The sequence below is a fragment of the Punica granatum genome, chromosome 5, assembly GCF_007655135.1.
Source record: "Punica granatum isolate Tunisia-2019 chromosome 5, ASM765513v2, whole genome shotgun sequence".
NCBI classification, from domain to species: domain Eukaryota; kingdom Viridiplantae; phylum Streptophyta; class Magnoliopsida; order Myrtales; family Lythraceae; genus Punica; species Punica granatum.
In genome coordinates this window covers 7,030,262-7,049,016 of record NC_045131.1, presented here as the reverse complement: position 1 = coordinate 7,049,016, position 18,755 = coordinate 7,030,262, and the positions used below count along the sequence as shown (strand labels likewise).

Below are 18,755 nucleotides of genomic sequence, written 5' to 3'. Positions count from 1 at the left end.
ATATCTAAGCTCGGAATAAATAGTTTGTCGAATTTTTGAGGCTCAGGTTACTGTTCTTGTTAGCATATTAAGACTAGTGGGATCTGATCTTCGACATGGTGTGAATTTTGGAAAGTGCAAATTAGAATCTATCATCGTTTTGAAGATACGACAGTATCCAAACTAAGTCATACTCACGATAAAACTGGGAGAGTAAACTCAAAGTTTGCATGAAAAATCCATTCGCCGCAATTGCCAAGAAAAGGGGTAGAATCAAATCGACTGTGACCCCACCTAAAGAGATATGAAAACTATTTGACAAATACGTAAGTACAATATACTTGTTGTCACGACCCGAAAACTTCAGCAGCATTACCCCTATATTCTCAATATTTTCAGGCTGCTAATACAAGACAACAACATTAAAACAGATTTCCAAGGGCAGCATTTCTTTCAACCAACTCAATGAATTCTCTTAATCAGTAATTCATTTAAAACAACTCAAGAATAACATCTAATCTAAAAAAATATACAGTCATGAGTTTATTTTCCACACTAATCAGAAAGAGCTATTCCAAAAATCTGGGTCGCAACTTACTTAAAACTTCTAACATACACAACTTAATTACGTATTAAAATAATCTGACTAGCTATGAGTCCTCGAAGGTAATCCCGATACAAAAAATGATTCTCCTGCGTAGCCGAGCTATTCTCTAACTCATCTGAAAAAATATATATTTATATACAGGGTTTAAACTGCATCTCAGTATGTACATGATTCCAAGGTAAAATGAAACTACTATTAATTTAATAATTGTTCCGAAACAATCACCCAATACCTATATATATATATATATATATATATATGTATATCATAAACAACATCAAAGTCACCAACCACTCACCACTACATCAGTCGACATATAGCTATAAGAATGAGATCCAAATTCAAGTTCTTACCACAATACACACTTTTCAATATCACAATTACGGTCATGTCAAAGCAGAATAATTCTAGTTCGAACACTTACGCAGTATTTACGGACAATCACCAGTCTTAAGCTCGAGCCACCAATCACAAGCCTTTCTAAAACAACTATTATTCCTATAAATAATGCAATCACACCCAAATCCATCACTCACCTCAACAGCAGTAAACTTTAAGAATAATTATCAAATTTAATTCATAATGGTACCGGGACTCGACACAACACTATATCCTATCTCTATACCTCTCACACTCAACCTCCACAACTCCCATAACATATCTGAATACTCAATCTGAATCTCAATTTCAATTTCCATTTTATATTCCGTCGGGTCTAGCGGCTAATCAGGCCTCGATTTCTATTCCGCCGGGTCCAGCGACCGATTAAGCCCCATTTTTATATTCTATATTCCACCGGGAGCGGTCCCATGGCTTATAAAACCAAGCAAACACCAGCATACACAATCACAATCACACTCAACATATCAATAAAAAAATTCTCAATTGCAATCAACCATAACATTCTTCCCAAATAAATATATATATATAAAGTACTCGCAAGACTACTAAAAATACTTCACCAAGTCAAACCTTCAGGGTGCAGTCCCTTCGACCCACAACCGTTATAACTACAGAATTAAGAAACTGATACAGGTATGACTTACCTTATCTCCTGTACAGTTATCTTATATACACAATGAAACTGATAGAATATGATGGACTCGAACTCCACGACCATGGAGTGCCTACGTATCTAACCACACATACCTAAGTACATCAGTTAATCTTAACTGATTATAAGCTTATTTTTCCCCCTTTCGGGTGCTCCCCATTTCCCCTCCCTCAATCTGCTCTCAATCCGCTCAAACCCGACCCTCCTTGCTCGGTTCTTCGGTCACTAACCTCCTCTTCTCTGCTTCTCCTTTCCTTCTTTCGCGAGTTGCATGCCTCTCGAGTTCCCTCTACCTCTCGCTTAGTCTCTCGCTTGCTCTCCTTCGTGTTGTCTCTCCCTCTCTCTCCATGTTTCTTCATCGAGCCGATCAGTCCCAAAGCCCCTCCCTCTAAAATAAACCAAAAATAGAATATATATTATTAAGGAAGGGGGTTGAAATAATTATGGGCTCCCGGAAATTTAATGAGGCCTTATGGGCCCAATTATAGTATCAAAGCCTATCATGACAAGCCCCAATTAATTCATTCTTTTTCTTTTATTTATTCATTTATTAATAATTTTTTTAAATGCACCAGACAACATTAAAGTATAAAACATACATGTACCCATCTATTTATGTTAAACATATGCAAATTTGTGTGTGTGTGTGTGTGTTTTTATGCATGTTTAGATGCCGGGTCTCACTCTTAATATAATGAATAATACCAAGAAAGAGCGATACAGGAATCCGATTTCATTACCCATCCTGGGCTCCTTCCTTATCTATCCGTGCTCATGGGAGACAATCTGCTTTGCCTAATGAATATGGTCCTTAGAAATAACTTCAATCCACAATCAAAATGACTAGCGCAGAGTAAGATCGACTGTGAACAGACGCACATGGTGAAGAAAATCTATTTTGACAAATGGATGCATGAGATCCCTGTTAGTATGAACGATATGCCAAAAGAGAGCATTATGAGGCTCCGTGTTCAATCCATGCCCTGTCCAACTCTGCTTCCATCGCGTCTGAGAGCTCTTGTCTCTTTTTCTTAAGTTCTTCCAGCTCTTTCATTGACATTTCCCATTTTTGCTTCAGTTCTTCCGTCTTTGCTTCTGCAATTGAAATATCTTTATCCAGTCGCTTGAGCATAAGGTCTTTCATTTGTCTACCTTTCTTAAGGTCTCTCTGAAGATGGCAATCATTTTATATTTAGTCTCATATTATTAACTTGAAAAGAAATGTTCTAGGCAATATACGATGAATTGTCCAACAATTTTCTTAATTTCCAAGCAAAGGTCTAGGAGTGGCTCCTTTTTCCTTCTTCAGGTTTTTCCAATCACTTTTCCTTTCCCGACCGGGATAGAAATTAAGTTCGAGATGACTCAGAAAGAGTCATGGCGGCTACTTAATGCTTTGGAAAATGTGGTGGAATTTTGGGATGTGGGGTTTACCTTGGGGATGACGCAGTCGATATCAGCAGCATAATTACACTCCTCGCAATAATAAACACCATGTTCTGGGTGCCTGAGTGTCTCGCACGCGTCGCAGTACTGCTCCTCATAATCAAGTTTGTCATCAACAAATCTATCACGGAGCACCAGCGGATGGTAGTTGTGGTGGAATGTGTGTTTGACATAAGGGGGTAGTGGCATGCAACTGAAGTGAAGATTATAGTTGCACCGAACACAGCGGTAGAAGTCAATCCTGCAATCATCGTAACACACATTGCATTGCACGCTGTATGGCTTGTGGCCTATCTTTCCAAAATAGGATAGGCTATGCTCGTGACGCTGATGTTTCAAAGTCGGCCTCCTCATAGCACAATGTGCATGGAACTGGATCTTACAATAATCACAGTAAAAGGTGAATCCCCAAGAGCTTTCCAAACATGCAAAGCAAGGACTGGATTTATCGGGTGGCTCAGAAAGAAGAAGGAGCGGATGTTGTGGGTGAATAGGTTGTTCTGATTCACGTGGCAGCTCAGCGCATGTTTTATGGATCCACGCATGGCAACAAGCTACTGGGCAGTAATAACCTAGACCTTCACCAGGCCACTTGCAGACAATACACTTATATCCCTCGGGTTGACACCGAAGCCTCATGGGGTGTTCATGAAAAAGCTCACTGTTAAGAGCTAATTCCTCTTCCGTAGCAGAGAGAGATCGGAGAGCGCATCCCACATGAAGGCCAAAGAGACACTCTTCACACTTGTATCCGGACTTGGACTTATAGTTTGAAGAGCAGAGAGAGCAATAAAGACGGCCTGCTTGGAAAAAGAGAGGGTGGTCCGGATGAAGGGGGTGCACAATCTCCTGTGGAAACTCGGCGCACGATACGTGGAGCCAGAAAAGGCAGTCAGCGCAACAGTAAAAATCGCCCGTTATCTTCTTCTTGCAAACATCACAGGTGGCATGAAGCTCCACCTTTGCGTGAAAAGATGTCAGTTGGTGGGGGTGGGAAAAATGATGGATCTCTCGCCTGTCGTCTGTGCTACTCTGATCGTCTCGTGGAGGAGGATGCATGATGGAAACAGCACATTTCACATCAAGAATGAGACCACAATCATTACAGTTGTATGCAAAGTGACCGTAACTCCCGCAGGCTTTGCATCCAAACCGATTCTTGAGATGGGCAAGCAAGGTGAGCGGGTGCTGTGGATGGAATGGATGATTTATTATCTCTCGGGGTGCCAGACCGCATGATTTGTGCAGCACGAATATGCAGGCACGGCAACCATAGACACAACTGGAGATCTCGTCTCCGCAAGCCCTGCATCGGATCCGATTTGGTACATTCACGTGGAAGGATGCCAAAGGATGCTCGTGAGTAAAGTGCTGAATCATCTCATCCTCATGGCAGTCCTTGTCCTTGTCCTCGTGCTCCTGCTGGTCCTTGTGCTCTTCTTCAGGAGGAGGGAGGGTTGCAGCTGCACATCCCACGTGCAAGTCTACTCCGCAGCCAAGACGACATTTATAACGATACTCATCTAGATGGATAAAAATAACACACCCCTTACAGAGCTCAGGCTCACTTGAGTATCCAATAATCGCCAGCGGGTGCTGCGGATGAGAGGGATGTTGAATCTCGGGAGGCAAATCAGCGCAGGATTTGTGGATGAAGAACTTGCAGTCCATGCAATGGTAGGACAGACCACCTTTCACGGACAATCGGCAGATCTTGCATTCGAAGATAAAACTTTCGCTCAGCTCTTGCAAGACCAGGGCATGTTCATGGCTGGGATGCTGAAGAAGGCAGGGGTAATTAGCTGTATTCATCCTTGAGAAGAGAAATGCAAAGAAGAAGAAGAAACAACAACAAATAGAGCGCCTCAGAACTAAAAGGAACAGGTGAAAGTGAAACTGATCATGACCCAACCGCTAACTAGGTAGCTGGGTACATATGGCTATTATTAATTTAATTTAATATATCGGCCGGCAACATATATTATTTGACAGGAAAAAAAGACAAAGAAAAGAACGAAACTCTCTATAGGGCAGCTAGCTATTAAGTTAAATTAAAATAATTGGATAAAGAGTTTTGTAATTTCATACGATCATGGCAGCTTTCTATATATATGTTCCATTGGATCATATGTCCCGTTGGAGGGGCCTGGGTAATGCTTCGGTAAATGGGGATTCTCCTATGTAAATTTTCGAAGATGAAAATTTGCTCATCTGGGCATTTTTTATGGCGTCTGAAATCTTCTGCTTAGGATCTCGTGGTCGACCTGTCCCTCCCACCTTGCAGATTGGTTTGTTGTGTTGATGCGCCAATCTTTGCATCTTGCGACCATGGACTGGCTTTTCATAACAGCATGATCGTGCTCGATGATCCATTCTGACATCGCCCAAATAATTCTACCATGGATTGACATTGATCTGGCGTTCTCTTGTACACACCCACTTGGTTTAGTGGACCTCAATCGTTTGGAGAAGCGCATCTTTTCTTGTATCTTGTTCTTAAGCCATGACATTTCATTTTGAAAGTTTCCCACATAAGGCGCCAAATGTCTAAAACCATCCCAAATGTGCGGTCCTTGACGTAGTCGCCTTGTCATCTGTATCGAAGTGTGTTTCCTTGTTGCCTTTTCTTAACTCGGTATTGGTTTACACGGAACAGACAAATTCTAGGTGATGATGGAAGATGAGTGGAAGAAGTCGCCATCAATGCAGGATCAAATTTTGTAAGCCCCTGAGAGAACTCCCGGACTACATATATGGCTCCGAGATTATTCCAGAAAGTAGCATTCTGCTGAGAGTGTATCCGTGGATTTTACGTGTAGAGCATATACAACATATTAATTTTCAGTATTCATTTTGCTTTCTCGTCTCTAAATGATGGCAAACTTCAATTTCTTTAAAGTCTGTTCTGATAACAAATTCTCCAGTGATCTTCAAGTTCAATAAATTTCGATCATTAAAAGCCTCTCAGAAACTGAGAAATGATCAAGAAGAATTTCATTTACCATTAAAAGAACTTCAACCATATCACCATTTTTACAGTAGATGAGCACATGCAACAGTTGCTTAGAAAACATGATGATTTTCCGATGAAGAGAATGAAGAAATCCTGGATTCTGACTGCAGATTCTTGCCGCCGGTTCATTTTGCTGATCTAAACAGCTCGGAGGAATCCTAAACGGTCTAGGTGCTGGACCAGATAATGTCTTTTCTTGACCGACAGTTTCCAAAAGAATTGGAAAAAGCAGGACCCTTTTTCTCCTTCCTTTTTTTTTTTCCTTCTCTTTTTTTGGGGGGTTGGGGGGGTGGTGGACGGTTCATTTTCCATCTGTATATATGCAGACAAGTTCTTGTCTTGAGTGAGTGTTCGGTTAGTGTAATACTAAGCAGACAGTTGTGAGATCCCTGAGCAAGAAGACCAAGGGTGAACAGAGCAAGAAGAGCTGAGAAAATGGCAGAGCAGAAGAAAATGGTGAAGCCCTGTCCAATTTTATTTAATTTTTTCCTTTATTGAAGACTGATGCGTTGAATCTTTTTTTTTTTTTTTAAAAAAATTGAAGCTAATTGTTTAATGGTAATATTAATTGTTTTGAAAACACCTTCGGTTTTATGATTGTAAGGCTTTTATTTATTTCTTTGCCCTTAATATTTCTCTTTCGTTGGTTCCAATATTCTTCATGAACTTCAAGTTCAGTTGTGATAAGTAATAATGATAAGGAAAAAAAAACTCATTCTTATTTCACAGTTTTTTTTTTGGCCACGCTTATTTCACAGTTCAAGAATTCTTGTTTCATAAACTTTTCTTTCATTATTATATTTATTTATGTGGTGTTACCACGGATGCACGGATGGCTAATTAGAAATTTCTCAAAATTTCTTTATCTTATCTTGAATTCAAATCGATCTTTACTAATAATTTTCAGCTTTTCTCACTGGTAATATCTCTATGTAAGTAGATAATCAATATCTTAAGTCCCTTTAATCCTACAAATTTTATGCTTCTTATAGAAACTGCGATATAATTATGGGGCAATTTCTTCAGTAAAGCTTCGGGCCTTGAGACAGGTGGCACATCATCGACTTTGTAGGAATATATTTTGAGCTGTCTGTGCTTGTTAGTTGATTTAGCTCTGCTGCATTCATGCCGAATCACGAATTTCTATTTGATAGAAATGAAATGGTTTATTGAAAATGTGGGCTGGTAGTGTATTTTTTAGGACGAAAGAGTGCGTACTATATAGTTCAACAGTTATTTTATTCTTCTATGTGTAAAAGAATAAGGAAACTAAAGAAGCATTCTACATCGCACTCGATATAGTTTTATGCATCAGTAAATATGGTCAGTGTCGTGGCTTTCAAGCAATGGTATTTCCATTGTTTGCTTCGTTTGATGCACTGCTGATATGCTCATCTTATCATACAATTTTTATTTTTATTTTTTATTTTTTTTAAAGTTCCCTTGAACAAATTTTTTGTCGAAATTTCCATCTGAGATGCTCAGGTTACTATTCGTTTTAGCATATTTATATGGTGTGAATTTTGGAAAGCGCACACTAGAATTTGTCATGTTAGAAACAGTAGTCACGACAAGGTTCGCATGAAAATTCACGTTCTACTATCGTAACAATTGCCAAGAAAAGGGATTGCATCAAATCAACTGTGAATCCACCTATAGAGAAATAAAAACTATTATACAAATACATGTATAATCAGATACTTTTTATCAATGAAAGATACCAAGACATGCGGGACTCCGATTTCAATTCCTCATCCTGGGTTCCTTCCTTATTTATCCAAGCTCATGGCAGACTATCTGCATTGGGTAATGAATAAAAGGTAAGCAAGGAAAGTTTATACGAACTCATGAGAGTGCAGATCAACCAATTGACTTTTCAGAAGTACACTTGAACACTTTATTTTCAAACCAGTAATTAACTTCAGGCCATAACCAGAAAAATAAGCGCATGATAAGATCGACTGTTGACAGACGCACATAGTGAAAATAAAATCAACTTTGACGAATGGATGCATGAGATCCCTATTAGTGTGAACAATATGCCAAGAGAAAGCATAAAACAATATCCCTAATCGATAGATAAGGAGCTCCTTGTCTCTCGTCTCTTGAGCATAAGGTCCTCCACTTGTCTTCTTTTCTCGAGATCCACCTGGAGCTGGGAATCATTTATATTTTAGTCGTCTCATATTATTAACTCGAAAAAGAAATATACTTCTTCGGAAATATACTCTTTTTTCCCTTAATTATTATGGAATTTGTGAAAAATCGTCGATATGTTATCTACTTATCTAAGCTTTTTTTTTTTGCCACTATCTACTTATCCAAGTAAAAAAAACCAACTTTTAAAATATTGGAGATTCTACCGCGGTTGGCAAGCAAAAAAACACCACAGTTATTTTATTACTAACCATTAGATCCCTTTATGTAAAATCTTGACCATATACGTGTTTTAGGTTTTATTAGTTTAAGATTCACCATCATAGTTTGACTATCGATAATTTTGGCCATGCATCTTTTCATCGACGCTCGGTCTCGCCCTGTGAACGAGCCGGATTCGCTTTAGTATTAAACCGTACCAAATTGCATCGGTTCAACCAAATAAAAAAAAATTAATTACTTAAAAAATAATAAAGAAACATTGTACAATATCGTCTTCGGTTCCTCTTCTCCAAACAAACAAGAAAAAATTGAAGCAAACATATAATCTCGAAGAATCCCTAAAATCACCCATGAAAAATTTAATCTCATCGACAATCAACACCACCTCGAGACCGCCCGCCCTTCTTGGCTCTGCCTCTAGCTCGAGCCGGACTCCTCCCCTTCCTCCCCCCTTCCCTCTTGGCCTCACAGTGTTAGAAAACCGAGCACGTGTGCAGCGGAAAATTTAATTACGGTAAAAATCAAATTTTTATCGCATACTCGTTTAATCGAAAACTTCAAGATCATATCTTGACATAAGAATCGCCTTCTAAACGAATAGACAATATCACATATCGAATCTACAAGAAAAGTTTAGACTTTTATACTAACCTTGTTGATTCGAGTCGATCAAACTAACTGTCCAAGTGTCCGGTCTCTAGTTCGTCCACATGAGCACGTCTTCAACGAGATTAGACTCCTCTTGACCCGTACACTCCGATCTAGGTCACCGATCTCGAACGGAATCGTCACGGAATGAAAGGATCTCTTCAAGGACGTCAAGGACAACACCGAAACGCCGAAACGAAACTGAAAAGAACTCCGATCAGCCTTAGGATTTGTGCGGCTGAGTTGCTGTTATTGCCTCAGTCGAAACATTCTCTCTTTCTCTCTAATATCGGTTGATGATCGATTGCGTTCTAGGGTTATCAGTAAAAACATATCTATATATATCTTTTCTCTAGGGACTAAAATGCAATTATTAATTATTCCACAATAAAAATTAAATCACAAATGAGTCCTCACACTTAAGTCATCCAATGACTTGTCCTTGTTGTGAGAAAGAAATATCAAACAAGTCTTTGACACGAGTTTCTATCAATAGACAATCTATTTATAGAAACTCTCAAAATAAGAAAATTATCGTATTTCCTTATTTAGATTTATCCTTGATATTGAACTCCGCTTCAGGATGTGCTAGCACTCTTGCAACTACATTGCAAGCCTCATTCGATAATTAATTCCTAATTAACTTTCTTAATTAGAATTAATTCTTTTCTCGGTTTAAACACGCTCAATGTGTGTGACTAACTAGGTTCATCATCAAATGACAATGAGATTATAGTATCAACTCATTTGACACTACCAAAAACTCTTTCTATAACCAAAAGCATAATTCCCAAAATGCCCTTGGTTCTCAAAGTTCACGAGTGACACCTAGTAGCATATCGTGACAATCCAAATGATGACGAATGTATAATTAAAACATTCTGATGAACCTCTGATCGTATATGCCATGCATTGAATCCCTTTACTACAAGATCCCGATCTAGCCAGAGCTACGGTAAATGCCAAACTCTATAGCCGATTATGTGGACTCTCTAATTTCATTTTTAGATTTGTAGTACTTGAATAAAAACTCTTTTCTATTCGAATCTATCTACCCCGGCCGAGGATTTCTTAATCCAGAACAAAACTCATATCCATAGGACATTTTCCCTGTTTACTCAGCTTAGTGAATCTCGTCTGTATCGGACACCTAACTCCAAGTAGAACTAACTAGAACTACTATCTGCCGAATACTCATGTTAAGTACAACTATATTAGAGGTAGCAAATTCTAATCACATATACTTGAGATAGCGTTCCATCTCAAGTGTAAGGACTATATGCATTAATACGATCCAGATAACATTCATTGACATTAGTAAATTACCGTATGAATATTATCTGCACGTCATGTTTGACTACTTATCATATAAGTATCCACATGTCTGTCATGATAACAGTTATCAGATAGCATGAGACTCACTACTCAATCTTCATTAGTATCTGTATACTAATCATGGAAACAGACAGATGTGATGATCTATTTGGAGAAATAATGTCCAGTTAAGTCTCCTACGATCATGAACAGTTTAAAGATATTCTTACCGAATTACTTCGTCACTCATATTCTTAACTCTTAAGAATGAAGCATTCAAAATATCTTAAAGACTTTATTCTAATAAACATAGACAATATATTAATAATAGAATAAACTTTATTGGCATAAAAAGAATTATCCAAATACACAAATCAGGCTCTATGGCATATCACCAACAATCTCCCACTTGCACTAGAGCCACTCAGTACAGTATCTAAGACCCATCTTCTTAAGATGTTTCTCTAGTTGCTGCTACGCCATGGCCTTCGTGAGTGGATCAACGACATTGTCTGCTGAAACTACTTTCTGCACAGCTACATCGCCTCTCCCAATAATCTCCCTGATAACATGATATCTTCTCTCAATGTGTTTGGACTTCTGATGTGACCTCGGTTCCTTTGCCTGAGCAATCGCTCCCGTATTGTCACAGTATAGCTCTACTGGTGACGATATGGAGGGAACAACACCGAGTTCTGTCACAAATTTCCGAATCCAAACTGCCTCCTTCTCTGCATCAGATGCAACAATATATTCAGCCTCTGTAGTGGAATATGCAGTCGTCTCTTGCTTAGAACTCTTCCAGCTAACTGCACCTCCATTACAGGTGAATATATAACTGGAGATAGACTTTCTATCATCCACATCTAATTGAAAATCATAATCTGTAAACCTGTCTAGCCTCAACTCACCTCCTCCATATACCAGAACTATATCCTTAGTCCTTCTCAAGTACTTAAGGATGTTTTTGACAGCAGTCCAATGATCAAGTCCTGGGTTGGATTGATACTTGCTAGTCACATTAACAGCATACGTAATATTCGACCTAGTACACAGCATCGCATACATTAGGCTACCTATGGTCGAAGCATAAGGCACTTGTGCCATCTTCTCTTTGTCCTCATGAGTCTTAGGAGACATCCCTTTAGAGAGATGGATACCGTGTCTCACATGGAGCAATACTCTTCTGGAATCTTGCATGTTGAAACTCTTCAACACCTTATCCAGATACAGGGCCTGTGACAGACCTATTAATCTTTTCGGGTCTATCTATATAGATCCGAATACCCATAATATAGGTGGCTTCTCCCAAATCCTTCATGGAGAAAATATTAGACAACCAGACCTTTACAGAAGCGAGCATACCAACATCATTACCTATTAGTAGAATGTCATCTACGTATAATACAAGAAAGACAATCATACTCCCACTAGCCTTCTTATACACACATGGCTCATCTTCATTCTTGATGAAACCAAAGGACTTTACAGCCTCATTAAAACGTCGATTCCAGCTCCTCAAAGCCTGCTTATGACCATAAATGGATCTCTTAAGTTTGTACACCTTGGACTTATCCTTGGATTCAAAACCCTTGGGTTGGTCCATGAATATGTCTTCCTCAATGTATCCATTAAGGAAGGCGGTCTTGACATCCATTTGCCAAACCTCATAATCATAGTGCGCGGCAATGGCTAGCATTATCCTGATGGACTTCAGTATAACTACAGGAGAGAAAGTCTCCTCATAGTCGACTCCATGCCTCTGGCGATAACCCTTCGCTACTAGCCTAGCTTTATAGGTCTCTACCTTCCCATCGGCACCAATCTTCCTCTTGAAGACCCATTTGTTCCCTGTTGGTACTATACCTTCAGGAGGGTCAACAATATCCCAGACTTAGTTCTCGCTCATGGAGTCTATCTCGGACTTCATGGCCTCTAGCCATTAAAAGAATCTATATTTGATATAGCTTTTTCATAAGTTGAAGGATCATCCCTATGATCATTATCTCCATGAACAAACAACTCTTGTACGTTCTCATGAAGATTAAGGTATCTCGCGGGAGTACGAGTTACCCTACCAGACCTTCGAGGTTCTGTGACATTTTCAACCTGAGTAGGTGTCTCGACTGATTTATTAGTGTCCATCAAAATGGGCGCCTTATTGGTCTGTGGCATTGATGACTCCTCATCAAGTACTATCTGCCTTCTTGGACAAATTGTTTCTCCAAAAAGATTGCATCTCTACTGATAATAACCTTTTGCTTAATAGGGAAATGAAAATTGTATCCAAGGCTGTCACTTGGATAACCAATAAGCCTGCCTTTCTCGGACCGGGTTTCTAGCTTATCGATCTTCTGTTTCTTAATGAATGCAGGACAACCCCAAATCTTAACGTGCTTAAGACTGGTGTCCTACTATTCCATATCTCATATGGAGTGGTAGAGACTGAATTGCTCGGAATCCTATTAAGCAAGTAACATGCGGTCTGCAGCGCATATCCCCACATCGAAATGAGGAGATCTGTATAGCTCATCATCGACCGAACCATGTCCAACAGGGTACGGTTCCTCCTTTCAGAAACTCTATTCAACTGTGGTGTTCTTGGTGGAGTAAATTGAAAAACAATACCGTGTTTCTTTAGGAAATCACCAAATTCAGTACTCATGTACTCTCCTCCTCAATTTGATCGAAGAGTCTTGATGCTCTTCCCTTTTTTCTGTTTCAGCTTTGAATTCCTTGAACTTTTCAAAAGATTCATGTTTACACTTCATAAGATAAACATACCCAAAACAAGAATAATCATCAGTAAAGGTGATGAAGTAGGAATATCCACCTCGTGCCACTTCATTAAATGGACCACATACATCGCTATGTATGAGTTCTAAAACTTCTTCAGCCCTCTCCATTTGTCCTACAAATGGAGTCCTAGTCATTTTGCCTTGAAGACAAGACTCGCAAGTCGGATTGGGCTCTGAACCCAATGGAACTATAAGTCCCATCTTCTCCAACTTACTTATCCTATCATCTGCAACATGCCCTAGTCTAAGGTGCCAAAGTTGCTTTAGACTTGGAGTAGATTCGGACACGATATTAATCTCAATCGTATTCGGAAGCGTTTCATTTCTAGCTCTAAGATAATAAAGGCCATCATGTAAATAACCAACGCCAATAAATTTATTACGATAATAAATGTCGCAAACATCATGCTTGAAATCAAACAAATATCCATTCCTAGTCAAACCAGAAACAGAAATAATGTTTCGATAGGCGTTTAGTAAAACTAAAACACGATCTAGAAATAAAACATGTCCATCTAGATGTATCGAAGTCGACCCCATAGCTTTGGCCGCAACACTTGCTCCACTTCCGATCTTCAGGCAAACCTCGTTTCTTCCGAGGACTCTACTGCTTGCTAGTTCTTGCATAGAGGTACAAATGTGTGAGCTCGCACCAGTATTAAGAACCCAAGTTGTAGATGAACTATATGAACTATTGGAACTAACATAACAAGAGATAGACATATCTTCTGAAGGTTTCTTTCCCTTGTTTGCCTTCAACGAGACGAGGTACTGAGAACAGTTCCTCTTCCAATGTCCATCCTTACCGCAGTGGAAACAAGTTCCCTTATCCGCAACAACCTTTGCCTTACCCTTTTTCTTGGTCACCCCTGCTGACTGCTGAAGAACATAGCCTTTCTTTGACTTCTTTTTCTTCTTCCCAGTCTTACTGGAAGAAGTACCAGCCACAAGAATGAATTCTTTATCCTTCCTTTTGTTGTTCATTGCATTCTGTGCAGTGACCAACATGTTCAGCAGCTCAGACAACGAACATGATAACTTGTTCATGTGAAAATTCACAATGAACCTTGAGAAATAATCTGGGAGAGGTTGAAGAACTAAATCCACATGGAGTTCTTTATCCATCTGGAACTCAAGTTTCTCGAGCTGCTGAATCAGCCTGATCATCTTCTACACATGAGCTGCGACTTCAGTTCCCTCCTGCATTCTCGCACGGAACAATTCCTTCGATATTTCATATCGTGCGATCCTGCTATTCTCCCCATATAGCTTCCTGAGATTCTTCAAGATCTCACGAGAACTCTTGATGTTCTCATGCTGCTTTTGCAACTCATTGCTCAAGGAAGCAAACATATAGTAGCGGACCTTCGTGTCATCAATAGACCACTGATCATATGCGTCCTGCTGATCACTCGTAGCATCCCCGCTAGGGAGTTCAATCTCCTGAGTCTCCAGGATGTATCCCAAAGCCTCCATGTTCAGGACATTGTTCAAGTTACGTAGCCAGTCCGAAAAGTTTGGCCCAGTGAGCCTATTATCACTTAGTATGCACGAGGAAGGATTCATAGATTTCATATTTATCATGACTGCAGAAAATAACAAGATTAAATTAATGATTTTATTTATATATCACCATAATGAACATGGACTTTCAATCAAAATGGTCTCCCACTATCCTTTCGAAACCTACACTTCTAAAATAGGAAACAAGAATCCTAATTGGGAAAGATTCCTAGCGGGTGATTGAATTCTCATAAAATGCTAATTTCCTCAGGTACCTGCCGTTATTGGAAACAAGCATTCTACAAGCGAACAACTCTTTGTTCAGTACATCTTCTATGTACGGCTCAATCAATTCGACTCCTAGTACTCTGGACCTCATGTGCCTGCCGTTATTGGTCCATCATATATAGTTAAGTCTGATCCACCAAGCCCTAGATGTCAGCTACCTTTGGTGCCTGTCGTTATTGGCAACCGATAATCTAAAACATCACATGCTTCATCATTCATGCAAAAAGATCTCTTAGTGTGTCTCATGCCCCTGTGTGTCCACGACCGACAACGAAACAAACTAAAACTCTCTTGGAGAACGCTTTGGTGGAGAGCCATGACAGAGGTTCGCAACCTCGTGCCATTCCCAACTTAATATTTTAATTTGGAAGATTTTCTATTTTGGTGACGTAATTACTATTTGGTTTCACTTTGCACATTATCCGTATTCACGCATCATATGCATAAATATATATTCGGAATCGATAAAAGCATGATCATTGACTTACTATTAACCTAATCCTAGAGCCACAAGAATTAAGCAAAATTTCCTAAAATCTGTAATCACACATCATGCTCAAAATTTATGAATTGAAACTAATAGCATAAAAGGAAAATAAATTGTGCCAATTTTGTAACTCTTTACAAAATATCCAAATATCAAATATTAGGAATATCAAATATCCAATTTCATTAGAATAGGATATCAAATATCAAATTTCATAAAATCAAATTTTACGAAAAACAAATTTGGTAATTAATTGTTTCAAAAATCTTATTTCCGAAAATATCAAAATTTACTCGTTACGTGACGAGCGCCGTATCTAGATAGACATGTCCAGTCTCGCGCTTCACAGCCGCGCCCAGTTGCGACCAGTCGCGACCTGTCGCGAACAGTCGCACCCTGTCGCGACCAGTCGCGCCAGGACATCAACGATTACTGTAACCTTTTTAGCCTCTGTGGCTGTCCAACAACCACCTGCTGTGGCTGTTCCTAGCCACGTAAAGGCCATCTCGCGGCAAACCTTTCAGCCGAGAGAGATCACCGGTTCGGTGATCTAAACCCGGTTACAAGAAACAATTTCTCGTACCCGATCTGATACCAATTTATCAAACACTTTAATAAATCACAATCAACCACCAAATTAGGCACAAAACATGTATCTAATCGATTAGAAGGGTGACTCTGATACCACTATTAGAAAATCGAGCACGTGCGCAGTGGAAAAGTTAATTATGGTAAAAATTAAATTTTTATCGTGTGCTCGTTTAATCAAAAACTTCAAGATCATATCTTGACATAAGAATCGCCTTCTAAACGAATAGACAATATCGCATATTGAATATACAAGAAAAGTTTAGACTTTTATATTAACCTTGTTGATTCGAGTCGATCATACTAACCGTCCAAGTGTCCGGTCTTTAGTTCGTCCACACGAGCACGTCTCCACTGAGATTAGACTCCTCTCGACTCGTACACTCAGATCTAAGTCACCGATCTCGAATGGAATCGTCATGGAATGAAATGATCTCTTCAAGGACGTCAAGGACAACATGGAAATGCCGAACTGGAACCGAAAAGAACTCTGATCAGCCTTGGGATTTGTGCGGCTGAATTTCTATTATTGCCTCAGTCAAAACCTTCTCTCTTTCTCTCTAATATCGGTTGATGATCGATTGCGTTCTAGGGTTATCTGTAAAAACATATCTATATATATCTTTAGCCTAGGGACTAAAATGTAATTATTAATTAATCCACATTAATTAATAAATCACAAATGAGTCCTCACACTTAAGTCATCCAATGACTTGCCCTTGTTGTAAGAAAGAAAGATCAAACAAGTCCTTGATACGAGTTTCCATCAATAGACAATCTATTTAAAGAAACTCTCCAAATAAGGAAACTATCGTATTTCCTTAATTAGATTTATCCTTGATATTGAACTCGGCTTTAGGATGTGCTAGCACCCTTGCAACCACATTGCAAGCCTCGTTCGATAATTAATTCCTAATTAACTTTCTTAATTAGAATTAATTATTTTCTCGGTTTAAACACGCTCAATGTGTGTGACTAACTAGGTTTATCATCAAATGGCAATGGGATTATAATATCAACTTATTTGACACTACCAAAAAAGAAACTCTTTCTGTAACCAAAAGCATAATTCCCAAAATGTCATTGATTCCCAAAGTTCACGAGTGACATCTAGCAGCATATCGTGACAATCCAAATGATGACGAATGTATAATTGAAACATTCTGATGAACCTCTGATCGTATATGTCATGCATTGAATCCCTTCACTACAAGATCCCGATCTAGCTAGAGCTACGATAAATGCCAAACTCTATAGCCGATTATATGGACTCTCTAATTTCATTCTTAGATCTGTAGTACTTGAACATAATCTCTTTTCTATTTGAGCCTATCTACTCTGGCCGAGGATTTCTCGATCCAGAACAAAACTCACATCCATAGGACATTTTCCCTGTTTACTCAGGTTAGTGAATCCCGTCTTTATCGGATATCTAACTCCAAGTATAACTAACTAGGACCACTATCTGCCGAATACTCATGCTAAGCACAAATATATTAGCAGTAGCAAATCCTAATCACCTATACTTGAGATAGCGTTCCATCTCTAGTCTAAGGACTATATGCATTAATATGATCTAGATAACATTCATTGACATTAGTAAGTGATCGTATGAATATTATCTGCACGTCACGTTCGACTACTTATCATATAAGTATCCACATATCTGTCATGATAACAGTTTTCAAATAGCATGAGACTCACTACTCCATCTTCATTAGTATCTGTAGTCTAATCATGGAAACAGACAGAGGTGACGATCTATCTAGAGAAATAATGTCCAGTTAAGTCTCATACGATCGTGAACAGTTTAAATATATTCTTACCGAATTACTTCGTCACTCATATTCTTAACTCTTTAGAATGGAGTATTCAAAATATCTTAAGGACTTTATTCTAATAAACATAGACAATATATGAATAATAGAATAAACTTTATTGTCATAAAATGAATTATTCAAATATATAAATCAGGGTCTACGGCATATCACTAACACACAGTTCGGTAAATTTCTTGCTGAACAGTCGAGGTGGCTCCCGCCCAAATTGCCGTCCATCCCTCTCAGTAATCAGTCGCCGTCTAATTGATTGGTGGAGTAATTTCATTAGCAGTAACATCAAAACAATATGTACAGCAGAGCCAAGCTTATGCCATCCATGCATATACACACCTATCCAGAAACTACTTAATTAATTTATTCTTTCAAGAATTGATCATCTACATTATATAATTGATTTTTGTTTTTTTCAACGTCCACAAAAGTTCAATATTTGCTCCCGATGTCTTCCTAATCCTGATCACTCTTGACCCATCAAATGCACGCAATGGAACTAAGCTTAATTAAAATAGGTCCTCACAGCAATTGCTTGTTTTTACTCACAAAAATTTCTTAAATAAATACGAACCCAAATTCATCCAATATGAACCCTAATTTGATCAATTCTGCCCAGCTTCTCTCTAGCACAAACACAGAGATAGATGGGGCAGATGGGAGGCATGAATCCCTCAATTTGTTCCCACATTCCCGCCTATAAGGAGAATCGAAGAGGAAGAAGACGAAGCCCACATGTAGATAAGTAGACGACATAAAAGGAGCTCCAACATAAGGTGATTACATAAATTACCGGTGCTATTCAGCTCAAATTAATAT

The 18,755-nt window shown here is 38.9% G+C and overlaps 2 protein-coding genes across 2 annotated transcripts; both read right to left on the bottom strand.

The window, feature by feature from the left end:
* Window positions 1-2,595: 2,595 nt before the first annotated feature.
* On the bottom strand, window positions 2,596-4,898 carry LOC116207969. Its single transcript, XM_031541117.1, has 3 exons — window positions 4,102-4,898; window positions 3,075-3,327; window positions 2,596-2,808 (listed from the first exon to the last, which is right to left on the bottom strand). Exons 1-3 carry the CDS (start codon window positions 4,896-4,898, stop codon window positions 2,596-2,598), a joined length of 1,263 nt encoding a protein of 420 aa, XP_031396977.1.
* A 9,510-nt stretch (window positions 4,899-14,408) lies between these two features.
* On the bottom strand, window positions 14,409-16,021 carry LOC116207968. Its single transcript, XM_031541116.1, has 3 exons — window positions 15,904-16,021; window positions 15,188-15,220; window positions 14,409-14,824 (listed from the first exon to the last, which is right to left on the bottom strand). Exons 1-3 carry the CDS (start codon window positions 16,019-16,021, stop codon window positions 14,409-14,411), a joined length of 567 nt encoding a protein of 188 aa, XP_031396976.1.
* Window positions 16,022-18,755: the final 2,734 nt, after the last annotated feature.